The 27,277-nt window shown below is 40.1% G+C and overlaps 1 protein-coding gene across 2 annotated transcripts in view; it reads right to left on the bottom strand.

The window, feature by feature from the left end:
* Positions 1–27,277, bottom strand: part of CREB5 (cAMP responsive element binding protein 5) — a 253,853-nt gene that overhangs the window by 148,739 nt on the left and 77,837 nt on the right. For both annotated transcript variants that reach the window (XM_030445255.1, XM_008494232.2), the window contains one exon: positions 20,080–20,252. In XM_030445255.1, coding sequence (XP_030301115.1) covers positions 20,080–20,252 — 173 coding nt within the window. The remainder of the gene's footprint in view (positions 1–20,079; positions 20,253–27,277) is intronic.

The following is a 27,277-nucleotide window of genomic DNA, read 5'->3' as shown; positions in this document are numbered from 1 at the left end:
ATTTCAAGGCAATCTACATTTTACGCCTATGCAGACAGCAGGCAAGCTTCCAGGAGTGTGCCAAAGACCTTGACAGTAGCTAACATCACTAACACTTCCCCCTCAACTTCACTTTACCACTGTTAAATATAAAGAAAATACATATACACACCCTGCACTTAGAGAAATAACAGGAGTTAAAAGGCACCAGCATTTGGAACACAAGCAAAAAGTCTCCATGTTTTATTTTATGTTTCTTTCCATCGCTGGTGGAAAGAGACATCTGGGCAGCAGCCCTTGACCCAGGCACAGCTAACTTGGAGATGGCTGCCACCTCTGAGAGAGCAAACCCAGGAACTTCACTGGAAGGTCCACATTGTGGAGTGGCACTGTGAAATCTCAGAGTTAAGCTCAACCATTCAATATCTTTTTCCCTATTACACACCTACAATAGTTCATTCAGCCCTGCCACTTACAAAAAGATATGAAAAGTTACACAAGTAGAGCCAAGATGATAAGAGACCCTTTCTGGCCTCCTGTTATTAACTCTGGTTCAAATGTTAACTCAACATATCAATACCCTGAGTTCAAATCATTACAGCGAGCCTCATGGTGCCTTTCTTTTCTTCAAATAGTGAAGAAGACTGGAAGACGTTAATGCTCCATTTAAGAAGAAAACTTAAATTATTAGCCCTCGTGGACACAGAGAAAACCTTGAAAGCATGACCTGAAAGCATGTCTCAAGATACCTCACAGACTGAAAAAACAGATGTAAACCAAAAGGAACACATACTTTATTACCAATTTTACCATGGTTTGTGCATTACTCTTGATTAGAGACAGAAAGACTAAAAACAAACAAACATTTTTTGCTCTTCTTAGGAAACTTCTGGGTCATGTTTTCAAGATTTGTCTCCAATTGTAAGGATATGAAATGTCTTGAAAATGAAAGATAAACATAACCTACAGGTGCAGAAATGTAGAAGCTGGGGCTTCACTAAATAAGCCTCAAATTGCAAGATGCATGAAGAAATCATTGCTATGATCATCACTGTCTGGTTTGGAGACTCAGCTCTGGTGTCACTCTGCAGTCTCTATATTCTCAATTTAAAAATTTTTTTTTTTAGATCTTGCATATGAAAATGTAATAACTATTCTAATACTGCTCCCCTTATTGGTAACACAAGGAACAGCAACAGGCTTATTTTGCAAGAAGAAAATGCATTTTTTGTAGAGCAGTTTGCAGCAGTTTTTGTCTTTCTAAAAATAATGACAAGTGAAATTTCCTACAATCTGTTTCGTGCTTGCACACATACATAAACAAATGGCTCTTTGCAGTGTCCATATAAAGCAGATGGAATACCCATAGAGGAGTGAGATTCAGGCCCAGAGCATTTAAAATACCAGGCCACACAACCAACCATACAGGTAGCCAACAGCAAAGTGGTACTGCAGTATTGCAGCCTGTGTTTATAACCTCTGCATCCACTGCACCATCATTCCATCTAAGCACAAGCTCTCCTCACATGCTCATGCTGGTTTACTATTTCTGTACCATACAGAAATAGACAATGGAGCACACTGAATCCTATTGTGTTTTGTTTTGTTTTGTTTTTCTATGGGCTAACTTTGGCTGATTTTGTTGCACTATTGGCAATTTTACTTATCCAAATATAATAAGAAAGAGACCTTAAATGATTGATAGCAGTGCTCATTGTATTAGGAATTAGTTGTTCTCTTCCTCCTTAAAATCATCCAAAATGCAAGGCTGTGACAAAGAAGAAGCATGAGGGAGGATCTGGCTCGTGCCTTCTTTTTCAACAGATGCATCCTTGGGAGTAATTTAAATATCATATTTCAGACTTGTTTTGCACACAGAGTGAAGTGGAAAGTAACTGCTGGTTTTGTAGCAAAGGCAGGGGGTACGGTGGGAGAATAGTTTTTCTAATCCTTCATTTCAGTCTAGCTGAAGCTCCCTACATCCATGAGCCCAGAAAGGACTATTGCCTGATTCTCACTGCCTGAGTGACCTGACTCTGGAAAATCTTTGAACTCTATTTCTTTCACTACCTCTCTGACATTGCCTTCTGTCAAGTCGTCCTAGCAAAAAATGAGTGCATTATAAACTTTGTACTGGGACACACAGGTTTCTATGAAAGGAGAAGGAGACTTCCTTCTTGCCTGGATGCCTAAGCTCAGTGTCTGATTTTATATAGAGGGAGTGGTGATAGGGTGGAGGGTGAGAACTGATAAATGCTTATGGCTGTGAAACATTTGGAAACACTTGAACATGAGAACTTTTTCCATTCTTACCCCCTCTGGTGCTTTCTCCCAGCAAAAAGAATGGTGGGTGAAAAGCTGAGATGAACTCCTGAAGTTTCCTCTTAGTGAAGACAAAAGGACAGTTCCAGCAAAAGCCAGAAAACATCTTTTTCCTTTCCCTTTTCCTTTCCTTTTTTGCTTTCCTCTTCTTTCCCCTTTTTTGACCTCAGTCATCACTCTATCCTATGAAAAGGAGTTTGGACACATCAATCTTTCCTACTTCCAATGTGAATTTGTTTACTGACTGCTGGTCTGAAGTGAGTGTGTCAGACCCCTGGACCTCCAGTGAATGGGTCCTGCTCCTTGACAATTAAAACTCAGTCTCCTGATTGTCTCTCCTGAGGGACCTAAGGAAAGAGGGACACATCCTTGCTGGGCGGCACTGTGGTGCTAACCTTAATTCCCTCCCTTCTCCACAGCTGGTGCTTGCTGTGGGGTGTGAAAACACACAACTTTTTGTTGTTTGAATGGAGTGAAATGCAGCTGCCAACATTTGGCTTTTATACCCAATAAATTTATCTTACTACAGAAGTTACAAGCTTGCAGGACCCAAAAAAAAAAGCTGTCAGGTAACCTGTTCACATGAACCTTTTTCTTTTTTTCTCTTTACTTTCTTTTTTCTCATTTTCCTTTCTCTCAGCTTTAACTTAAAAATATGCTCAACAAAGAAAAGTGCTAGACAGCAACATTGAATTACTCTGCGACCTACAGTGTCCTACTACATACAGCACTCAGACAGGCAGATGTGAGTATTTAGAATCCCTCAGGCATGGAGGGAAAGCTGTGCAATGAACTGGGTCTATATCTTGTGGTACTAAAAAAGCCCCCAGATGTGAAAGCAGCTCAGTAAGTTCTACCTGGAGTGTACTCAAAAAAGACAGAAGAGACCTCACTTCAGTGTGGAAATTCAGGGTCTGTACCAGTGCAGTACATTCCCTCTCTCCCAGGCCAATGTGCTCAGTCAGTGCAGAGATTTGCTCCAAGTCTCCATAGGGAACTTGAATCCCTTGACCTGCTGGCCCAGAGAGAAGAGTGCAACCAAGTCCCTCTGACAATAAACACAGAAACTATTAATAAGATTAACTCTCTAGCATCAGCAATACCAACATCTGTTTTAGACAGAAAGAGGATGCCTGGTGAAAAGAATATAGTGGTGACAAAGGGTTAAATAAATGTGAACCGGGCAGGATTCTGCTACGTGATTCTTTTCCATTGTTTGCTGATGAGGTGCAGGCGCTTGGCTGTGCAGAGAGAAGTCCTTAAGGGGACCCAGAATCTGGGAATACACTGCTTTGAAATGGGGAAAGCTGATCTGTAGAGATAGCGTCCCCCGATGCTTCATTTTCTAATACTTTAAGGCATCTGTATTTTATGTAATCTCAATTTTAGTGTCTGCAAAACTTGATTACAGAACCTCTCAAAGTGACTCTGCAGAAGAGGACAGTGCAGTCTCCTTGTTTTAGAAGTCTTGAAGAAAGTAGGGGAGGGAGGGCTTGGCAGCCAGCAGGGCTAGAGGCTGGCATGGCAAAGAGGCACGAAAGAAGGTTCACAAAATGGTGTAAATGCTACACAGACTGTTACCTGCCCAGCTGGAGACATCTTGGAAAGGATGTCTGCTAAGAGGGGATAAACAGCAGAATGCTTGGCCCCATTTCGAGAAGCAGAAGCCTGGTATTCAGCATTTAATACTAGAAGTCTTGAGGGACACACAGCTAAAGCTGGTAACCCGAAGGGAATATATTCCCCTTCTTAGATTGCTACACTGTCCTAGAGGGACACCAGTGAAATAGACAGGGTGACCAGGAAAGGCACTCTGACAGCCAGTATGTCTGAAAGGTCAGATTAGATTGAGCACTTAGTCTTTATCCATTAGCAGAAGCTAATAAATCAGGAAGACTTTGCAATCACCAAGAAATAGCTGTGTCTTTGTAACATAACCACGTCTTAAACCAGATGGAAAGGCCTCCAGGAAATTTGAGGGCTCTAGATAATACTCTAGATAATGTGAGAGCCGCTTCTCAATGACCTATTTGATAACCTTTGCCACGTAAGGATGTTTACAGGCTGGGTGGCAACAAAGATGTTTAGCTATGTTGAGATGACAACTTTACGAGGTAAGAAAAATAGCACAGCATTTTATTGTTGTTGTCATCGGATGTGGGTGCAGCTTTTAAAGGTTGCTGCAGCAGTTCTGTCAATAGGACTTTCTGGAAATAATGATTTCTCTGGTTAGGCCCCAGGTGGCATTAATTGTTTGGAGGGTGTTACTCCTCACCTGTCATTAATACTCTGTTAGAAAAAAAAACAAAAACAAAAACAAAAAACAAAAACAAACAAAAAAAGACATGGAGTGTTCTTGGAGCAATCTGTTCTAGGAGCCTAGAAATTACCCCAGGTAAAAGTTAAGAAAGGTTTTTACTGTGAAGGTCTGCTGCACAATGTACTGTTTGTGTCAAGTGTGTCCCTGCTCACAGAAGCTGGACATTTTTAGGCTATGGCATAACGAATTTACTCTCCTACACTTTTAGCTTGCTATTCTCATGTCTTAATAAGAAGCTTAAGTTTGCTGGCATGAGAGCACACATAGTCTCTAATCACCTTTCCAGCTGCCCTGTCAGGCTGCTGCAGGCTGTCCATTAAAGGCCACGGAGGAACCTGTGGAATTCAGCAGGGTCTTTCCATCAGAGGGAAGCAAAAGGAGTTCTTTTGGATGTACGTAGAAAACTTAGTTGGCTTCCTTTCTAAAATTCTACGTCTGATTTCAATAGTCTGCATGGAAGTGCCTCCAACATTTACTGCTGTAGTGCTGCTTTTATCTGTTGCATGTTTGACTTGCCCCCATGGATGGAGGGGGGTTAGGGAAGTGCATTACTTTCATTTTACTTTTGCTAACACAGATGGTCTGCACGCTGGCTTCATAACTTCAATTAACGGAAAGAAATTAGGATGAAAAGCTTCCTCAGAGTCTGTCTGCCACCAAGACAGCTTGCACAGCCCAGTCTAGGGAAAACAAGGAAAACATACACACACACAAAAAGTGATGAATGAATGGATACCTTCTAAAGAGAGGGAAGAAAGCATGTAATAGAGATTGAGGACAAGGGAGAGGATTGTAAGCTTGTACTTCTCTCAACATAAAACTCATTTTTTTTAGTATTTTGCAAAGAATGGAGTCTGGTTTAGTGTTTGGGGGCTACCATAATAGAATTAATTAACCAGAATGAGAAAAGAAAAAAATAACTGAAGCATAGTACTGTTTCAAAAGAAAAATCAGCGTTTGCAAGATTTGTGAATGCCTGATTCAATGGGATGTTAAAAAAATTATTTTAATTGAAAAAGAAAAAAGAGAAGGGAAAATATAATCTTTCTACACTTGAACATGTTCAATTCCTTTGAAACAAATGAATGTTTATTAACTATTGTTTAATCTTGATTTTGAAAACTGAAAGGAAATTACTTTTACTTATGTTTCTTGTGTATTAGCATTCTATTGCCTTTTTAAAGTAATAATTAACTCCCATTTCAACTTAGTTTCAGCAAATCACAGAATGGTTTGGGTTGGAGAGGAACTTTAAAGATCATCTAGTCCAACACCTCTGCCATAGGGGGAGAAGGTGTGTGTGTGTAACTGGATGATCCCATGTCTAGAGAAAGTCCAATATAAGCATTCTGATTTTTCTCACCCCATTTAAAGCATGTTCCACATCCCATTTTAGCTTCCAGAAATTAACTCGTACATTATTTTAGACATTAGTACACAATACTGTCATTCTTCTCTACTCCTCTGGCAAAGAACTACACATTAAAAAAAAATAAATAAAATTCCTACTTCTAATTATACCAAGTGTCCAAGATGTATCATAGAAAATTATTTACTTTCTGATCTCGTAATACCTAAATCCCTTTTAACATTCCTGTAAGGTGAGAGAGTATTTATTTCCTTATTTTACAGCTGGGGAACTGAGTCCGAGAGAGGCTGAGAAATTTGCCAAAGGTCATAAATAAATCAGTAGTGACCAAGGAACCAAAGTGAGCATGCCTTACAATTTAATAATTTCTGATGCTTTCTGTTCATCATCTACCATTGGCTTGATTTGATCTATCATTTCAAGGATTTTCTGTTGTTATAATCAGAACATAAATGTTTTCCCCATTTTCCGTGTCTGTTCTCTAAAGAACTTGACAAAGTCTTCAGGTTTTCTTAATTTCTGACTGATAGAGGGCAGTGTTAAAAGCAGCAGCCTTATTCCCATTTTAACCTTCCTGGAATACCTCCTCTTTTCCTAGTTTCAAGCAAGGATCTTGAACTACCCTGTCAATCCCAGTATGTAACAAAAGTGAGAGAAAGAGAAGCACATCTCCTTCCACTCCACCAGCTCTGGTTCCCACACAGTAGAACAGTCCTTGGACACTGGTGCAGGTGGAAATTTTCTTCCAGTCCCACCACTTCTGAGAATTAACAATGGCAGCCCCAGCTTCCCACACGAGCACTTTGGAACAGCTTGTATTTCATGAGCAGTACATCAGCCACCACTTGGGAACGGTGATGCAAGGGACATTCCTTCACAGAAATGTTGTGTTTAGCAACATTTTCAACTGAGACTAAAAAAAAAAAAAAAAAAAAAAAAAACAAACAAACCAAAAAACCCCCCAAACAAATGACAAAAAAACAACAAGCAAACAAACAAATCAACACAGATCTTTCCTCTCTAATTGTCTGCTTCTGGGAAACAAGCATGAGGTCAGATCTTCAAGCTCTTCACCCCAGGGAGAGGAAGAGAGCTTCTGAATTGCTGTCTGCATTCCATGGAAGGAACAGCAGTCACACAAAAGTCTTAGTGATACACAACTATCAGTTTCAATCACCCCAAATTGAGACCCCATGCCTGAAAATGCTCTTGGCCACATCTGCCCCGAAAATTCTCAGGGAAGGGAGGGCAGAAAGACAGCACAGGACCCGCTCTACAGAAGGAGCAGCGAGGGAAGCTGTGATACACAGGCACATCAGGACAGCTGGGAGGGAAAGGAGCTCTGTTCAGTCAGGAAAGCAGTTGTGCTCCAGAGCCAGGAAGCTGGACTCAGTCACTGAGAGCCAAGTGGCTCTGTGCCAAAAAGCAGAATGGCACGAGGTTTGCCTCTCAGTGTCTTGAGATACTGGGAAAGAGTTGGGGCCCTAGGAAGTTCTTCCTTCAACACAACACAGGCAAGAGCTGTGCGCCTGATCTCTTCCACCAAAAGGCCTTCTGAAGTCCTGGAAAATCATAGTTACAAAGCCAAAAAAAAGAGGAAACTGATGCATTAAACAATGCTGATGCTAACTAAGCCAGTAATTTTTTTTCCCTTTGGATGTAACATCTAACTTTCCTGAAGTTAGATGCAGGATATAGGCACATTTGAGACTGACCACCTCCAGCCAGGTCTTTGTGAGGTTTCAGGGCTTCCATTCAGTCTCTTTGTTCAGCAGACAGAGAAATTGAACACATTCCAGTCTGCACCAGTTGAACCTCTTTTTGCTGCATACATAAGGCCTATCTAATGTCAACGAGCAAGGAGTGATTGTGAATGAAAAGCTGCACAGACACCGACTGGTTTTAAGCAAGGGGACTGCAAATTAAACACCTATTTTTTTATCCTCACATACTCGTGGCTCTTACTGTGCCAAGTATTTTAAATGTCAGCTCCTCAGGATTATCTCAGAGCTGTATGACCAATCCCCAAACTATGTGCATCGATGGGAATATCAGTGGTTCATTCCACAGTACATCCAAGCTCACCCCAAGAAACTGCAAATAGAAGACGATGGGTTTGGGATTGCTTTATAAACCAAAGAGTTATTTTAAAAGATGAGAGAATGCCTATTGTCATGCTAAAAGCTGAAGACAAAAATTACAATATATATGATAGTTTTTTAATATATCATTATTTATATTTCTTTAAGAGGAAAAAAAAATTGGCTGTAGTTGCAATCAGTCTTAATTCATTCTTTATTGCTGCTCTGGTTCTGTGTTATTTGAGCTGGTTTAACTGTTAAAAGCGTTTCAAATGTTCACATGGTCTGCATTAGGTTACAGAATAAAAGTAAGTACAGCCCACCAAATGTAACTTTCTGAAATGTAAACCACATGAATTTGATTTCTTTGTGGTACAATTTTAATTGGGTTCAGAGGTCTTTCAGTCTTACCTGTCTATCTGCTCTCTGATGGCCCGACCTGATAAAGCTAATACAAAGAATCTGCGAATGTGATCCAAACTGATTACGCTCAGTTACAGTACATGGCTTTATTCTTGACAGTAACAGCCCTACAGCCCAGTTCATTTTTAGGCTGCAAGTTTGAACCCTGGAGTCACCACTGAACTTGGACTAGGAATGTCACCCCTTGCAGTAAAAGATCACAGTCCCTTGCAAATCTGCAAAACCAGAGAAACAGAGGGGGAAAACAGCACCTAGCTGCAACCACAAGTGATTGCGTATCCTAGAAAAACTGCAGGAGCATGGGTATATGTGTATACCTTGCATTGTCACAGCAAATGTTAAAACAGAGAATGTATCCCACACACACCACGCAATACAGAAGCAACTGCAAACAGAAATCACAACAAAGCCTGAAATCTCCAGAGACTGATTTTCAATTGGTTTGGGATTGTTGATTTTTTTTTTCCCTTAGACAATACACTGTGCTGCCTTAGTGACAATGACTCAGCATTTACTCATCAACTCTCTTCCCTGTTGCACCTCATTGTGCCATATGCCCTGATGGAGAGAAACAACAGGACTGCTACTTCCCATCTAGAAAAGTACATCACATTTCAGCAACAACAAGGAAGGCACTTTACAAAAGGTACACTCACCTTACCCTGTGAATCCACTTGTAAACAAAGACCTGTGTCAGCTTGTGGGAGCAGATCTGGAATTAAGCAGACAGCTCAAGAGAAATGCAGAGAGAAAGGGGGCACTGAGCTGAAATTCGTTCAAGTCCCTTTGTCTGGGTAGTTTGTTTTCTTGGTTTTGGGATGCACAGCCTTGATTTTGAAAAGTATGAAAAAGAAGCACAGTGCCCATAGTTCTTGGAAGAAAACACCATAGAAAGGAAGACTCAGCAGAACCAGCAATAAAATACCATAACCCAACATAGAAAATTCCTCAGCTGAGACTTCTACTGCCATTCATAAGTTTAATTCAAGTAAATCACTAGCAAGTAAAAAAATTACAAGCCATCATCTAGTTCAGGCAAACTACATTCACTTTTCCCCACTTGAAGACAAAAATATTGACTTTCAAAGCCAATGAAGTACACTTTTTTTGGTTAATATTTTTCATTCTACTTCTCCAGAGCTGTTGTTGCCTTCCTCATTTTTCTACACTTGCGTTACAGGGCACTGTTCTGTACTGGTAGAACTGTTCTCCCAAATAATTTCCCCCAGTGAACATAGGAGCACTAACAAATGAGGTCCCTTAATTAGTTCCAGGTTTTGCCAATAAGCAGTGCTGGCAATACAGCTTTTTAGCTCTCTGTCCATCATACAAATAACAAGGCAGGGCCTGCAAACATGGCAAGGGTGTCTCCATTTTCCTGTTCATATAAAGGGCATGCAGGAGGAGTAAGAAGGAAATGTATACCTCAGTGGTGGGGTTTTATTGTCAACAGGGACGAGGTTTTTTGGCTTGGATTCACTTACACCACCTTCAAGGACACATCTTACAGCTTCCCAACTTGGTCATAAGGAAAATTGAACATTTCCAAGGACGTTTCCTCCATAACAAAAATTGATTATTTTTTTTCCTTTGAGGTTTGAAATGTGTTTCTTTGCTTTTGTTCTCAACCTCTGTTTTCTTTTATGTACGGGTTTTTGCTTCCCTCTGCATTTATGGGTTCTGCTTGGGTCCAATATTGTTTCTAACATTTGCTTTATAGGAGTTAGGGCCCCACAACCCTTGATGTCACATTAATGTGCAACAAAAAGCTCCATGCTACTAGGCTGTGTACAGAAAAAGACCAGACTGGAAGGGACCCCAGCTTTCCCCACAGAGAAATATAGTTTCACTTGATGGCTTCTGGAATGAACTTTGCCTATTATGTTTTATATAGATTTTGAATAAATCCTTTGACTCACAAATTCCTTATTGGAACAATAGCACTCTATAGAAGCCAGGGGAAAATTTGGAAGCAAGTATGGATTTTTTTCCCCTGTTCTGGAGCCCAGAATCCCTATCTTTCTCCACATCCATTTAGTATGGCACAATGGGAACTCACTAGCTGCTTTCTTCCAGCTTTCTTTGCTACTTCATAATAGAAATATTATTCTGCTTCCTGGTTTATTTCCCCACAGATCAAAACCAATTCAAAGCCAGTATAGGTCTCTTTCTTCTGTAGGCCTGGAATAGACTGCAGAAAAAGAAGAAATTAAAACAGACAAAAGAGAAAATTAATTGTAAAGGGGTAAAAATTTCCATGAGACTCTTCCATTTGGGGCATGTCATGCATTAACAGCTCTGATTTTATAATCTACTGACCATGTATCTTCAGCATAGGCTTAGTTTAATACCTGTGGCATGTGACCTCAGACAAACAAAACCACTTAAAACAAGCACAAATTGAGAGAAATAATAGGAAATTGGTTCAAATATGGTCTTCTTTGTTTACCAGTTTCTGATCATTTCTTCAAACGTTGCAGCAGTATTTCAGCCAGGATGAGCCATCCATAACATTTTGAGTTTAACAAATCTTCTGTTTCGACTCGGTATCTTAAACTGTTGCTGCCTTTTGCCCACTTTCATAATGCTTATTTACCTCTGCTGCCCCCCAAAAAAGCTACACTGACAACTCTCAGTGATAATGAATTTAATCAAGTCCAGCATATCCAAAGAGAGATTCCTTCAGGTACTTTAAGTCAGCAGATCACCTCTCCTCAGGCAGCTTCCAGTAACACCCCAAAAACACTTGCTGAGAACACAAGCCAGGAGTATTCTGTGGCAGCTTCCTGCATGCACATCTGCCCAGGTGCTCCAGGAGAGCATCACCATTCAGGACTGTGCATCTCTTAAACATCTTCCTTTGCAATACATGGGACAACTCCACTGCATGTTAAAAGCCAGGTACATAGGCTATGAGAAGTCTGTTAGAAAATGAAGCCAGATACTCAACTGTAACTACCACTTGCTTCCAAAATGCTTAAAGGATCAAAGGCCCCACCCTCCAGGCAACATTGTGCAGCTGAACTGCAGTGGCATGGTAGCTTTCTAGACACCAGAGGCAGCAGTCTGTCTAAGATATCACAAGCAACATCTGCCAGTCAATGATTAATACAAAGGGAAAAGCTTCAGTGACATGTTGTGCAACTGCCTAGCTAAAGGTGTGAACATGGATTCTCACATCAGTGTGAGCTTCAACCCAAATCAACTGAGGTTTGCCCAACCTGGAAGTGGGATTAAGTGTTCTAAAAAGCTTCTCACTATGTGCTTCATTTGTATTTTTTTATGTTATCTTACTTTCAAGGTGGAGTGATCCTGTCTTCCTGGGAAATCATGATCCTCCTGTCTGCCTGGGAAATCACAGACATTTCTGTGCCAGGGGAAAAAAAAAAAAAAAAAAAAAAAAGGAGGAAAAGAAGAAAAGAAGAAGGAAAAAAAAGGGGGGAAAAAAAGAAGAAAAAGAGAATATGTCTGAAGACATCAAGGCCTCTTAAATAAAAATGCCTAATGCCAGGAACACTGAGAATAAGAACGGAATTCTAAACATGGAATGGTCCCTATGGAAAACTGAATTCTTCAACATATACGATGATACCACAGAAGTCAGATTGTACTTGAACCCTCACCAGGGTTCTTTTGGGACTATTAGATGTACATAATCACTCTAAAAAACTGCCATGAGATGAAGTCAGGATTAACATATCCGACTTCTGACCAGGTCTAAAAAAATTTTAGTTACTTGAAGAAAACATAGGAAGACCAAAACCTACCATTTTAAGTACAGAAATCATGGGACTAGAAGATCCAGGAAACTTTTTTTTGTGTAGGACCATTTGATACTAACTATGCCTCTGTTTTTTTTTATCTCACAAAAAAGAGAAAATTATGGTGGAGACAAAAAAGTAGAAAGACACAAGCAAGAAAAGGTAGAAAACAAATAACAGCACAACTTTTATACAATGTTTGATATGTACATACTGTATTTCAATTTTCAGGGTTACAAAGAATTAAGAATGTCACTTGAGCCCTTACATTCACAGCAACTGTCAGACTGGATGCTGTGGTTAGAAAACAACATAGAAGTAACATAATATAAATCAGAATTTCCCAGGAAGTATGTACCACTCTCTGAAGACTGTCAAATAAGCAAGGGATTTGTATTTCACTCATTTAGAGAATTGTCCACTGAAAACATTTCATTACCTTGCCAAGTTTTTATGGACCCTATCAGAACAGCTGAGATTCACTTCACTTGCAGCAGAGGAAGCTGGTAATAGCTCAGAGATTGCCCCTTTCATTTCACAAACCAATTAGGACTTCGATCCTACAAGTGGAGTAACAAAACCCCTTCTTTTACTGGCAAAATTCCACTTCATTTATGTGAGCCCAGAATGAAGGTCTCTGTTGGCAGAACACAGATGCTCATAGCAGCAAATGTTTCTAAAACACATTCTCTTATTTGTTCCTTCTTCCAAGGAACACTCTTCCTGCACTCATCAAAATGAACACTTCTCAGTCTACCTGCAGATTCTGTCTAGTCACCAGCTCTTTGCAGTTTTTTACCAAACCCTGCTAAGAGAATTTAAAATTATGATTTACCACTTGCAACTTTGCTAGAAGGCCTACAAAATGACAGATTTCTTTAAATTATTTCTCCCCTCTAAGTCAAGCATCACCTTATTTTTTTTAAATTCATTTTGGGGGTGTTGCCATCTTAAATTTATCTATGCTTTTGATTCAAGTTGTACTTTCTGATGTATTTTTGTTGGGGTTTTTTAGCTGTGTATTTGGCCTGTACATAAGTAAAAAAAACCCCAACATATATATGGAAAAAACAATGGACCATACCATAATGTACCACCATTTTCTAAAACTTAACTCATCAGTTAATGGGAGGGAAGCCTACTTTTACAGGGGTTAAACTAGGATCCATACATTTTATGCATAGTTCATAATTTCTGTGTTTTCCCACAGGCATTTTTCTCTGAACTACTGGCCATTGTGCCACCCCCAGCAAACACTGAAGCTCTCCTCTGAATTGATATAGCCAGAAGTAGCATCTCAAAGTTTGCTCATTCTTTGGAACCTGCAAATTACCCTCTTAAGTAAAAAGAAAAGAAAGAAAAATAATTTTTTTTAAAAACCTGACACCAAACAAAGTTGATATTTTTTGAATAAGTATTTTACCGTGGCTTAGTTACCTGTCAAGCACTTGGATAAAACACATACTGGAATCATGCATCAGGGCATGTTAAGTGCAAACCTGTGATGAAGAACAGAGCTTTGCAATTCAGCTGTGCAGAGCTCTAATGATCATTTCTGGTCTAGGAAAGCTGGGTCTGTCACATCTGACCCACTGCAATTCCGAGATCGTCTTCCATCCGAAAGTGATTTTACATCTGTTTTAGTTCAAAGAGTCATATAAATCAGAAGCTCTCACTATAAATTTTGATGACACCTTTAAAGAAGATTTATACAGTGTTTTTTATATACATATATATATATGGGAGGTATGTAAGAGATACCAGCCACTAAAATTAAGCAATCAATGATGTATTCTCCGAGTTCTGTATATAATACTTACGTTACTTAAGTCCTATTTATGACTTACTCTGATGTGAGGGCCAATCTATGCCTACAAAAACTCGCTATTTCTGTTCAGATAGTTAGGGGTGCAGTGTGCTATTCCAACCTTGCTTTCCTATAGTTCTTGGGTGGGACAAGCTTTCCAGAATGGAAAAGTCATGATCCGTTTCTTAGAAACCATTTATATAAGAATTGGCTAGAATGTGGTTTCACTGCCTATTTGAAACGACCATCTGGAGAAGGGTGGTTTTTCTTCCGACAGAAAGACAGCCATCCTAATAAGAGCCAGGAAATCATGCAATATCCCTGACACTCCTTTTTTTTTTTTTTTTGGTGTTCATGCTGGGAACAAGCAACATTTCTAATAGGCTTAGGACTTTTGACAAGTAGAAAGTAGGAGGCACAAGGATCAGCATTCATTAATAAATTTAACCAACGTTTCTATCAAGCATGCAACTTTCAGGGTAACAGTTGACTTCAAGTCAGATAAGAAAAACACTAAACCGTCTCCATTCCCAGTTGACAGGTTATTTATGACCCTCCTTTCAGTCCCCTGAAAGTTACCTTAATATATGTCTTTCCAACCCCTCCCTAGACCTTAAAGCAAGAAAAAATTTTGGAAGGCGATGGGAGTACATGGTTGGGGATAGAAGAGAGATGTCGTGAACAATCACCCCTTTGTGCCATGCCTGACACACAGTCTTGGTGCCTTTTTCTCCCATTCTTCCTGACTCAGCAGTGTCAGGAGAGATTGAGTCAGCAGCTCCTGAACATGCCCAAGCAAACAGCAACAGGGGAGCTCTGAGCAGTAGACAGAGCTTCCCAACCTTGCATACAAAGCGGTGTGGCTCAGTCTGCAGGTCAACATTTGGACCTAGGCAGCAGCTAGCAAAAAAGGGAAAAAACAGCTTGAAAGAGTCCATCTATCAGGTGCCATTTTCTCCCACATCACCCTGTCTACTAGCCACAAACTGTAAGACTACTCGTTTCTGTAAATGGCTCGCCTGTAATAAGTTCCTAAGTAATTCACCTAAGCTTTCCAGAGACTTGTAGCTGCTGCGCACTTGTGGCCTGATGGGATCCCACGTTAAGGTTGGCCAGGGACAGTGTAGTAGGAGGGACTACAAAAAACATTTCTCAAAGCAAACAGAAGAAAATGAAGCAGGAACAATAAGCAGGGAATCAAGCACAAGTTTCAGTACAAACACAGGGAAAAAAGCTTTGACAGCATGACATTGTCAGGTGCTTCTTCCCAACTCTCCCTATTTCTTCCCTTCCAGTGATCTAACTGATGTTCTTACATCCTGTTAAACCAGGGAATGGACATGATCAAGTAACCAAAAGGTCATTTGATACTTCATCTCTTACTGCACTTTTTTTCTAATCTCACAACATACTGTGGTGCTTCAGTTCAAATACATCAGCTGGAACAGACGCTTTTATTCTAAATTCAAGAAAAAGGAAATGGCCTTTGAATTTACTAGGATCAAGTCATTCCATGCCCTGTTTGATGCCATGCACTCCTCCAACTTACTAGGACCTAAAAGAGAAACTTTCCAGAAGGAGCCCTGTCCTCTGCCATATCAGGTGTCTCAGATCAAGACTGCAGTTGAGAATTTTTTATTTTCCAAATCTTCAAGGCCAGTCACAAGAAGCCTGCTCTTCGTTGTGCCAATGAATCACTGTTAGTCCCATTACATGCAGTTTTCATGGCCACTCCCTTTCCATGCCCTTCTGGAAAGCATGCAGGTCCATGAAAAGATGATAAACTGGAAACAGAAAGAGATGTATGGTATCGAGGGAGGGAAGAGAGAGGAATAGGAAGGTGTTGAAATGAATGCTGCATGTGGGGACTGAAAGGCTGTCCTCTCACCGGTGCCATGATTCTTTGATACACAAAGGCACTAGAGACATCTTCCACATCCATCTTGTTGCCTTCCTCTACCTGCTTGCATTTCACCAAATGTGGTTGCAATTCTTCTCTTCTGATGCTGTGCCAGAAGACCATCTTATCTTGATTAAAATGCTATACAGCACTTTGAAAACAGATAATCTACATCACATGGCTAGTGCTCTATGTCCACCTTGGAGCCTGAGTTCACTGGAACTGACTCAGATCTTCCCATCCATTCAATACAACGTTAAGAACACTCTGGACACGTGACAATCCTGAATTCTCCTGTGTTCCCTTCCAGCTACAAAGCTACACTGGTGAGTTTCAAGCTGGAATAATTACTAGTCACACCTGCTACTAGCTTGAAAAACAGCAACAGATTACTTTCTCCAGGCAAGCTGAGCTGTTAGGCAGCAGCCACCTTCAGTCTTTGATGGTCTGAAAAAGATGTCTTGCCTTGCAAAAGACAGGCACAAATAAAGCAACCATTGTGCTGTGCTGTCACCCATTTGTGTGACCATAATGTTCACATACATTGCTGAATACTCAGTGACTGATACAAATGGAGTTATTTTTACAAAAAGAAGACAAACACTGCTATTGTAGAGGCTGGTTCAGAGACCCATATCTTGAGCTGATTCAGCTTATCAGCCTTTCTATACCTTAGACGAATGTATGTCTTGTATCATTGTTTTCTCCCCTTCCTCCATATGCCTTACTGCTTTTCCTCAATGTGTCTTATCTTCAAATGTTGTGCTATTAATCAAGCAAAGACACCCTTCACTGCTAAGTGTTCCTTCACTGATTTTTCGACAGCACAAGTAGTTACTAGTTACAGCATTCCTCCCACATGCTAAAGCCTTGGAGAGGGTGGGAGGAGGGATGGCAAGGAGACTGGAGACTGCCTCACCCCATAAGTACTATCTGGGACCTTTACACCAACCCACCAGTTTGCTGTACAGATAATGTTGCTGTTTGTACTCAACCAGGTACATGGTGTGAGGAAAGTGGGGCCACACTCTCATTTTTCAAGTTACTAACCTTAATTTTCTTCCTTTTTTCTGATTAATCTGGCTGGATGCCTGTTCAGTAGAAGCTGAAGCTTAATACCTGAAACAATGTGTGTATATACACTGTGCCAGTAAAGCTTGCCCAACAACCCTCATTCTGTTGTGTTTTCCCATACCTTCTGTCAATATCTAATTTTATATGTGAGCCCCCAGAGCCAGAGGAGGGGATAGGAAAAAAACAGAAAAACAAGGAGGTAAAAGGATGGAGGGAGGAAAGAGAGAAGGAGAGAGGAAAATAAGGAAAAATTACATCCCTTGGGAATGTCAGCTGCTGTGAACTTGCCCACTCCTCACCCTGAAACAAGCTGTGTGCGGGCACAGGTGGGTCCCATTCTGTTACTGCAGCACAGCCCACAAGCAGGGTCTAAATGAAGACTTTCATTGCTGTTCCCTGTTTTCATTGGAGTAAGGCCATCAAAAACATTTGCAGGTGGCTTGGCCATAGTCTGACACTAAAATATTTGTGGTTGTGATAAAAATCAGAATATTGCTACAAGATGGTTCTATATAACCTTTAGGGCTTGATCCTGCTGTTACAGAACTAGCTCAGTAAGAGTTTTAGCCAATTGCTCTCTGCTGGTTTCATTGCTCATTAAAAGGAATATTCCTTGACAAAATTCTCCATGGTAAGGACTCATCTACCCTTTGGGACAGCCTCAGATGTTTTACGAAAAAGGGGAAACCTAACCCAAAACAATGGATTTGAGAACCTCAGAATGTGTGCTTGTTATAAAACTGAACCATCTCATCTTTGCACGGCCAAACCAAAACCACAAAACTTTGCAGTACTCGTTTTCAGAATCCATCTGGATTCTTCTTTGGTTGCCTAATATCGAAATCATTGTCCAGCCTCTGTTCCTCATGAATGAGTCTTGGATATAAATTTTTGCATGTTTAAAAGGACAAGATGAAGATAAATGGAAATGACAATATATGTTCTTTGAATAAATAGAATTGCCACTTCAGGGAAAAGACTGAAGGAAAAGAAGACAAACAACAAGGATGCTCAACACTTTGGCAAGTAGATGAAGTCCAAAATGCATCAGTTATCTCCTAGGACACAGCATGGACAAAACCCAAAACCTTCTAGGAAGAGGAAAGAATGGGTAACAGTATGCTGGAGGTCACACCATCAGTCTCATTCACACACCAACTCACACAGAGACTCACATGCTAAAAATTGGCTCCCAATAGAGCAGCTTTAGACTCAGACTTTGGAAACATTTGTGTGATTCAATCACAGGGCTGAATTAAGATATGTCATGACAAAGTTTCCCAAACGAGACACTCACCACTGACTAGGAAATAGGTCTTTTTATCCTCAGCCTCTCCAGCTTTGGAGATTCTAATCACCATGGCTCCAAACCAATGCAAACCTAAAACCTGACTGACAGGGTCTTGCAAAACCACATGCAGTTTTTTCTCATTATATAAAAACAACTGTTTGGAAGCCAAGCACAGTCCCATATAAAACACCTCACCACTGAGTATTAAAAGTTGTTTGGGTTTTTTTTTTCTTTCTTTAATTAGGATCATAATTACCACTAGAGTTATTAAGCCACAACCTGAACAGGGTCCTAATCATCCTTAACCCAAATAACACCATTAGCTGTTTTAATTTCTACAACTGAAAAAGAAACTGCTTTTCCCTCCCTTCCCAGTGCCCTGTCTTTGAACAGAATGGGATGTGTACAAGACAACAACCTTCTTGAATTTACAGGTGAATGGTAGTGCATGTGAAATCTCAGCGAACACTGTGTTTTGCCAATATGCCACATACATATAGGAATGTCAATCAAGTATGTTTACCTGACCCATATCAGGGTCTATCTCAGGACCCATATCAGATTTCTATATTAAATATCAAATCCTAAATCAGTAGTAAAGAAGGCAAGCAGAGGAGCTTTGCCAGAAGCACAAAGCTCAGACAGTGGATTGAACCCATGTCCTGTGTGTGACTGGGCAACCCCTATGGAGCAGTCAGTGTCACAGGCCCTCCCTGCCACCATGGCACGGAGAGACAGAGAGCCTGAAGTCTGTATCCAGCCCCAAGCATCAGGAATCTTGAAAAACTCAAAAACAACTTGAATTTGAGCTTTCAGTGCCAGAATTTCACTTTTTGGTTTTACTCTGCAGAGACTGCAAGTTGTTCATCAATTATTCAGACAATGACTGAGGACAGAGACCGCTTTTGCACTTACAGTATAATGGATGTGACCAAATTACAAATGACAGATAATGAATCTACACTGTTGCTTCATTCTCAGTCCAGTGATTTATCTTTTTATCCATATGTTTTCATGCATAAACCCCCTCCAAATTCTCAGAGCTGTGTAACAAAAAGCTGCACCCTTAAACCATCTGGGCAGTTTCTCCATAATTAAAACCAAGTTATTGTGACTTATAAGGACCTCACATTTGTTCAAAGTAACCAAGTGTATAAAACATGGATGGTTTTGTTCACACAGTTCTCCAAACATAAGCACACAATTGGCATTCAAGCCAATATAATAAGCAGCCATACTGTCAATTTATGGGAATAAATATGGACCCACCATCACAAATTGAGCAATTGTTCAGAAGTCTCTGTGCCAAACTCCAGTGATCTTGGTGATTGCTTTTCTTTGCCTTCTAGCACTCCTCAATTAAAAAGCACATGTAGGAAACAGAGGAATGCTGTTCAGCACCCAGAATTACCATTGAAGGAAGTGAATGGATCAGCTTCAGAAATACTGGCTTCCCAACGCAGTTATAGAAAAAACACGAACTTTGGATGTCAGCAGATAAAAACAAAGAAACTGGACAGAGAAAGTAGGGCTTCCCTGCACATACAGAACGCTCTGCCCCTTTTGAACCAAAATGCCAGATCTGGAGCAGATGTAGTAACCTGGCCATTCCCCCACAGCCTTCAACCCCTGCCACATGCTGGGAGGATCAAATACAAACATTGTAACCTCAAGAACCACAAAGACAACATATGGCCCTACACATGCAGCTGCTGAAGCCAGAGAACTGGAGAAATGAGAAAATGGAATTACCCGATCTGCCGATTTGTGGAAGGTGCTTGTGTAATGACTGAACTGGACTGTGGAGATGGCATGGCTTGCTGAATCACAACACTGGTGTCGTGGTTTGGCATCCTTGTGTTTGTCAGCTGGTGAGATCCAGGTCCTGCCATTGCTCCTCCAACTGTGTTATGCATGGAGATATTCTGTAAAAGGAAAGGAAACAGAAATAAATGTCTTAACTTGGGCTTGTGTTCTATGGGAATACAGTTAGAAATCTGAAACTACCAACATGAAAATTTACTGGCTCCTGTAAATTCCAAGTCAATAGATCTTCTTGTAAAGAAATTAAAAATAACTGTTTACTTTTAAAGGACAATATGAATGGAAAAAATATCCACAAGTTGACTAATCATTCTTCTCTGATTCTGACTCATGATTTATAAGGGGGATGTTTAACACATATTCTCCTTACTGAACACCATCTATATTTTTTTTGACAATTACTCTGTGGTGAGAGCACTCTGATTTACTTTGTGGGCTCTTTACTCTGTACTAGGCCTGCTTAGACTGACAAACAAGTCAAGTGTTATAGTCCCAAAGTGACAAACAGGACATGGTGTGTCACAAAACAGAGCCATTCCTATTAGTTTCCATGTATTCTTTTTAGAGCAATAGTATCCCAGAGGCCTAGAAAAACTGCACTGCATTCACACATATATAATCTCTGCTGCAGGTAACCTGGAGCCCTTAAAAATTTCTTAAAAAAAAAAAGTAAACAGACAACTCAGGGCCACAGAGTGAACAAGCCATGAGAAACCAGGATACTGCTGAGGAAGGAACCCTGGAATAAAACCTCTCTCCTATTATTCCTACACATGTAATATACACTGCTGCTAAACCACAGGGTTTGACTTGGCCCGCACTTAAAAACAAACAAAACTCTCAAGCCAGAGATAACCCACAGTGTATACATATGAAAATATGGTAACCTTGAGAGCATTATTCTTCCTATCAAGCACCAATGTGCAGATTGTTAGCAGTAAAAGGAAAAGAAACTTTCCATTGTCACCTCATGCTAGGCTGTGGAAAAAGGAAAAAACAGCTTTACATGCACTCTCTGCCACCGAGATTCACACAAAGCATCTTCCTGACTACTGCAGTACTCAGCATCGAAAACTAAAAGTTAAATTTCATTTGAAATTCTAATTTATGTGCTTTTATCTAAGAAACACATAAACCCCACACAATACTGATAGAAAAAGCCAGAGAGAAAGGAAACTTAGAGTTCTGCTCACATATGCAGGACAGGAGAGATAGACAACATATTGAATCCCAGACCTTAAAGAAAGGTTGTGTCCTGGACCACAAGAATAAAACCTTGAGATGATATTCCTCATGGAAAAGGATCCAATAATTATAAGCTCCACAATAAAGGCCTTCTCTGTCATCCTCATATCCTCATATATCCCAATTCTAATATACTACATATAATTTCCCAGGTTGTTGTAGGCATAACCATGTCTTTTTTTCACAGGAGTTTTTGCAGTCTTCAGAAACATACAAAGAGGCAGAGGGGTTGCTGACAGCCACATGGTTTGACCACTCATCCAGTATGAAGATGATCTACCCCTGATTTCCTGCTAATAACTTACATGTCACAAACCATGCCCAGCAGCAGAAAAGGCAGTATTCACTTACGAGCAGAGACTGCAGGAGGAAGCCAGATCAAGGACTTCAGTGGTAATTTTTCATAGCTCAGTAGTATGTCATGACCATCAGACAGTAAGAGAGAATAACCTTAGATACATGGAATCTTTAAAAAAAAATTCTCTCACATACCACATTTTCATAAAAAATGTTGCTCTTTCAATGGGCTAATGTTTTCTGACAAAAAAACCTATTCTTTTAAAAATGAAATATATAAATATATCCAAACCTAGTTCAGGATTTGAAACCACACTGGGTTTTTTTATTGTTATAAGGTTTTGCAAAACCAGACCTAATAATCTATCTATCTGCAAGTAAATCTTCTAGCACTATCCCTTCCTGAAGTTTCTCCTTTTACATTAAACATGTGTATTTGAATTAAAACCTACTAATATGTGATACTGTCATGTTTCCAAGTCCACCCTCGTTTAATTTCTCTTTCCCACTGCCTCCACAGAAATAGTTTCTAAATCCTTCTGTGTATTTCTGTTTTGCCTGTTTGCCTTCAGTAGTGTGTTTATTAGAGCAAATATTAAATTGCAAGGGGAGCATACAGTACTGGTACCATTGGGTCCATAGGGGGAGCAACAAAGAAAACCATCAGTCATCCACAATGAGTTTACCCTGCAGATCTGTACAGCTTCCCCTTGCTACTGACAGCACAGCTCACACAAACCTGTCTTGCTTCCAAAGAGGGAATTCCTGCACTAAAGCACAGCGTTGGCATGAAAATCTCCAGGATTCAGAGAGCAAATCTCTGGGCTGCAGACTCCAGACCACTGAATTCCAAGAACTACAGAACACTGATGAGCTACATGGATTCTTAAAGGAAACGTGAATGATGCCCTGAGGCCTGGGAAAGGACAGGATGTAAAAATGTCATTAGCTTTAGACAAACGGTACTCCAGCACCTGCCCAAATTTTGACTGGATTTTGTTGTACCTTGGCAGGGCAGAACTTCAAGATTTAATATCAGATTCTTATGCTCCTAGATTCAGGATTTCCATTTTCATCTTCTCTTTGTTTTTTCTCCTAGAACTCCAGGCCTTTCTAAGGTACAAATACTATGAATTATGATAGGTCTGAAAAATTTTGTTTGCACAGAAGACATTTGTACTTGTTAGCTTACATGTATAAACTTGTAATGCTGTCTCAAAGTTTTAACAATTTCCAATAAGCTGTATTTTTCAGAAAGCAGACTGAATACATGATGCATGGAAAGCAAAAACAGAATGAAAACTTGTCAAGCCATCCAGATGCCCATTCTTCTCAGTAATGCAAGAGCTGTTGTTGAGCAGGAAATGTACCTTTATACTACACTGCCAAGAGAAAGCCCAAAATTTCCCAACAAAAATGCCAAACTCTGTATGACTCTCACATTCATAAGAAAAAGATTTGGCAATCTCACAGTAATTTACATCAGTGAGTTTCTTGTGAATTTACAGAGAAGCTCAAGCAAGTTCATACTTAAATGACAATGCCTGTGCTTTGGAAAATGTCAGGAAAGCAACACACAGTAGATATGACACTAAGCCTATCTGATCATACGCATCACGGCATGCAGAATCACTCTTTATCACCAGCACAGCAAGACCAGGCTTGGTGCAGCTGTGATGTAGATGGCCTTCAGAACCCCCAAAATTGCCTTGCTGTGTTGAGCTCTGCACCTGACTCTGAATGGATCTACATAGGATATTTATGAGCTCCTTGTAAACTCGATTTTGGGCCCTTACAGAAACCAAACAATATCAGCAGCATTGGTTGAAACTGAGACCTCCACTTTACAGCTAAATCATTCTTTGGCTAGGCTGCTTCCAGCTCTACTTTTAGAGGAGTTCTGAATGGTCTTCAGCCAGGGACCCATGAAGAAACATCTCACTTCCACTCCACTTTTCATTCTCCTCTGGCTCTTGAGCCAGTGATTAAGATTAATTGCACTCTAGCTCAGAGAAGTCAACAAAAAGCAATGACACGTAAAAGGCTCCCTGCTTTTCACACTCCCAAGACCTGTCTGTCCTCTGCAAGAGTATGGAAAACATTCAGTTTACTCAGAGATCTTCACAACTGTCCTCTGGCATTAGCAGAGGGCATATGAGCTTATTATTATTATCCATTTTATTAAACTGAAGCTAAATGTTCACACAGGGAACAAGCCAGTCACATGCCAGGAACTGTAGAAACAAAAGACATACCATGCCCTTAGGATTCATTTAATGGATCTTAACTAAGATTGAATAAATTAAGAGGAATTTATTTCCTCTAGTACTAAGTTTCATCCTCACCAAAGTTCCCAGCCACTCCAAATGAAGCAGAAATTTGGGTTGCAACACTGAAAACTTTTACAGGAATGCTACCCTGGCCCACTGCTCATACTGTACTCTGCAGCAGTATTTAACATTCAAATAAATAAATAAAAAAACAACAAGCTGTATCCACAAACTGCTTTTAAATCAGCATGCTCATTCTCAATCTTTCCAGTTGCAAGAGGAAAGAGAATAGACCATCATCATTTTGACTTCTTCTCATTTTAGCTTCGGACTATCATGAAAACATTCCAGCATTTTTCTCCCACATGCAACCATTTAACTTTGGATAGGCAACACACTTCATTTCTTCTAAAGGCTAAAAACTTCTTGAAGTCATGCTTCCATGTTCTGGTGGAGAGGATTACACATCACTCCAGAAGAACACACGCCCTGTTGGCAAGCACAGCAGAGAAACGATGGCTCCACAGACACGGGCAAAATACACCCCATGACTCCAGGCAGTCACCATTTCCACTAAATCCTGGTTCTTCCAGAGAAACACCCATCCACATCACACAGCACCACCTGTATCGTGCATCTCCATCTACTGGAGGCAAAGGCTGATGAGAGATCAATCCACCCTTTATGATCCAGTGTAATATTCTGAGTTTCAAACAGAGTTTGTTTGTGGTTTTAAACTATAAGAGCTAGGTTCTGAACCAAATCCAGTTTATATTTTCCCACTATTCTTTTTTAACTGTGAGATTTAACTAGAATTGCAAATAAGAGTTTTATACACTCAGTTTTACACACTGAAGACTCATTCAAGATTGTTCTGAGATTTTAGATCAATAGAACAGTCACCTATAGGCAATTGTACATGAATGTATTTTGCAAACTTATTCAGAAGGTATTTGACATGAAATATGAGAGAAAATCCAATTAATCTAAACAAAGACAAAAGTACTTTTTTTCCTTTTTTCTGCAAAAAAACATTGAACTGTATTTTCCCAAAGAGCAACTTCAAATATTTTCAGTTAATTCAAGAGAAAAGGTATCAAGAAAGAAAGAAAGAAAGGCAAGGTTCCATTATGCAAGAGGTGGGAGAATGTAAACTTGGTGGAGACTGAAATTCAATACTTTTTTTAAACTGTAACATCTGTATAGCTTGAATGAGAAAAAGCACTGAGGCAGAAAAAAAGAACACAGAAAAGAACCACTGGAAAATGCTGTGCAGTAACATTAGGCATAGCAACAAAGCATTACGAAGATCTTATTGCAGACTGCTAAAATCCATTTAACTCCTTTACTTAGCAAGAGATAAGAAGTCATTGAATGAAGCTGACATATAAAAATACAGAACTGATGCCAAAGGGTCCATTCCTTAAAACATTTCAAAGAAAGGCAAACACTCACTTAAAGAGCTACCTGATAAAAATGGCACATTAAAAAAAAAAAAACAGGCAGCATGATGGATCTCAGAATGGAGAAGGACTCTTCCCTGCCCCCAAGCCCCATCTAACATCTACCTCTGAACTGGTCACAGCTGGCTATCCATATGATGCTGGAGAATCAAAGGCTGGGAGCAACACAAGGATATCTGACTTCTTGAACCCTGGGCATCACTGCTCAGTCAAATGTTATCAACCTGATCTCTTTGGGGGTAAAAATGTAAATAAAAAAATTAAACTCCTTACTCAAAAATGGCAGGTAATGATAGGCAGATGGGGGAAGAAGGGAAACATTGGTCTCACTGAAATCATAAGGCTTTGAATCTGTACTTATCAGTCTCGTCCACTGGGTTCTAATTTTTTGGATCACAGACCTCTGTCAACCCTCTGAATTTCTCACAGAGCACTCTGTGCTCTTATCATAAATTGTGTAATTAAGGCAAGATGGTTCCACAGACCAGCTGCAGATGACTTACCACAGCTTTGCGACCACCAGCAGTTCACAGACCAGAGTTTAACCACTGCCCTAATGCTGCTTCAGAGCACTGTGACTAGCATTTCTTGATTTAAAAAAAAATAAAATATATATATATAACATTTCTAAAGGTATTTACAGATTTCAGTAGCCCAAATAATTTTTAAAAGAAGTTACCAGTCTTCTTGCAGCTTTGATGGACAATTATTGTTAATTAATAGATGAGATTTGTGTACTGGGTCTAGGAGCTTTGCAAACTTTCATCCTAAATATCTAAGTGAGAACATGCAGGGAAACTTCCTTTTTGCTTTAAGTTGGGGTGACTTATTCTTAAATATTGGCATGCTGGCTGCTACCATAGAAGCACAAAAAAACCACCCAAAGCCAAGCAAACCAAAGCAAAGCAAAGCAAACAAAAAAAACCCCAAAACAAAACAAAAACAAACAAAAACAAACAAAAAGCAAAAACCCAAAAGCAATGAAAAAACACTTTCATAAATAATCTTTTTATAATCTTTTAATCTTGATTTCTTTCAATAGCTGTTACTATATTATCAGAAAGTCTTTCTGGGATACAGTGAGTGATGCAAGTGAAACCTCACGTGTGCTAATCTCCAGCAAACTACACGGTGCTGCTTGGATGCATGGCACAAGACACAGGACAGGCACGTGAAGTGCTAAGCCGGGTTTAAGCCTCCTCAAGGCTTGCAGCAGTCACCACCATAACTTGAAGTCCAAAGGGCCCATTTAAGCACCACTAATCCTCTTAAGGCCTGAGGGGTGACAGCCCTGCACAACATCTCTGCAACACAGCTCATGCTCATGACAACTTTTGAAATGCCTGCACTTGCCCTCCGCCCCATGGGTACTCAGAGTGCAGTCACATCCTCTGGTCTCTTCCTTGCACCTTCTGGGGAAAATAACACATGAACTTCTTCAAGGGGCATGTTAAGCCTCCCTGCCTGTCCTCCACTTTAGCCACTGGTTTAAGATCTGACTCCTCTGATGTTATGAACAAAATGCAGGAGATTTAGAATTTTTGGTCTTTTATCTTAATTTTTGTGACATGATCTAATTACAGACATTCAGTGGTGCCCTCTAATTACCAGTAGAAATGAATACTGAAAGATGACCCTTGTCTTCCACAAATCCCTCCCTTCTTCCCCCACTACCCTCCTCATGCCCTTTTCAGCATGTCCATCCAGACTATGCCTTTGACATATGAAGCCTTCTTTACATACACAGTAATATGTGGTGCATACCAGATGTACCCACGGTACAACATTTACCAGGACAAAGGTAAAAAAGTGATATAAATGAAATGCAATGAACATATTTTAAAGGAGAAG

Source organism: Calypte anna, chromosome 2, assembly GCF_003957555.1.
Source record: "Calypte anna isolate BGI_N300 chromosome 2, bCalAnn1_v1.p, whole genome shotgun sequence".
Classification (NCBI taxonomy): Eukaryota; Metazoa; Chordata; class Aves; order Apodiformes; family Trochilidae; genus Calypte; species Calypte anna.
The sequence above is the reverse complement of the archived record's forward strand: the minus strand, read 5'-3'. Positions and strand labels throughout refer to the sequence as shown.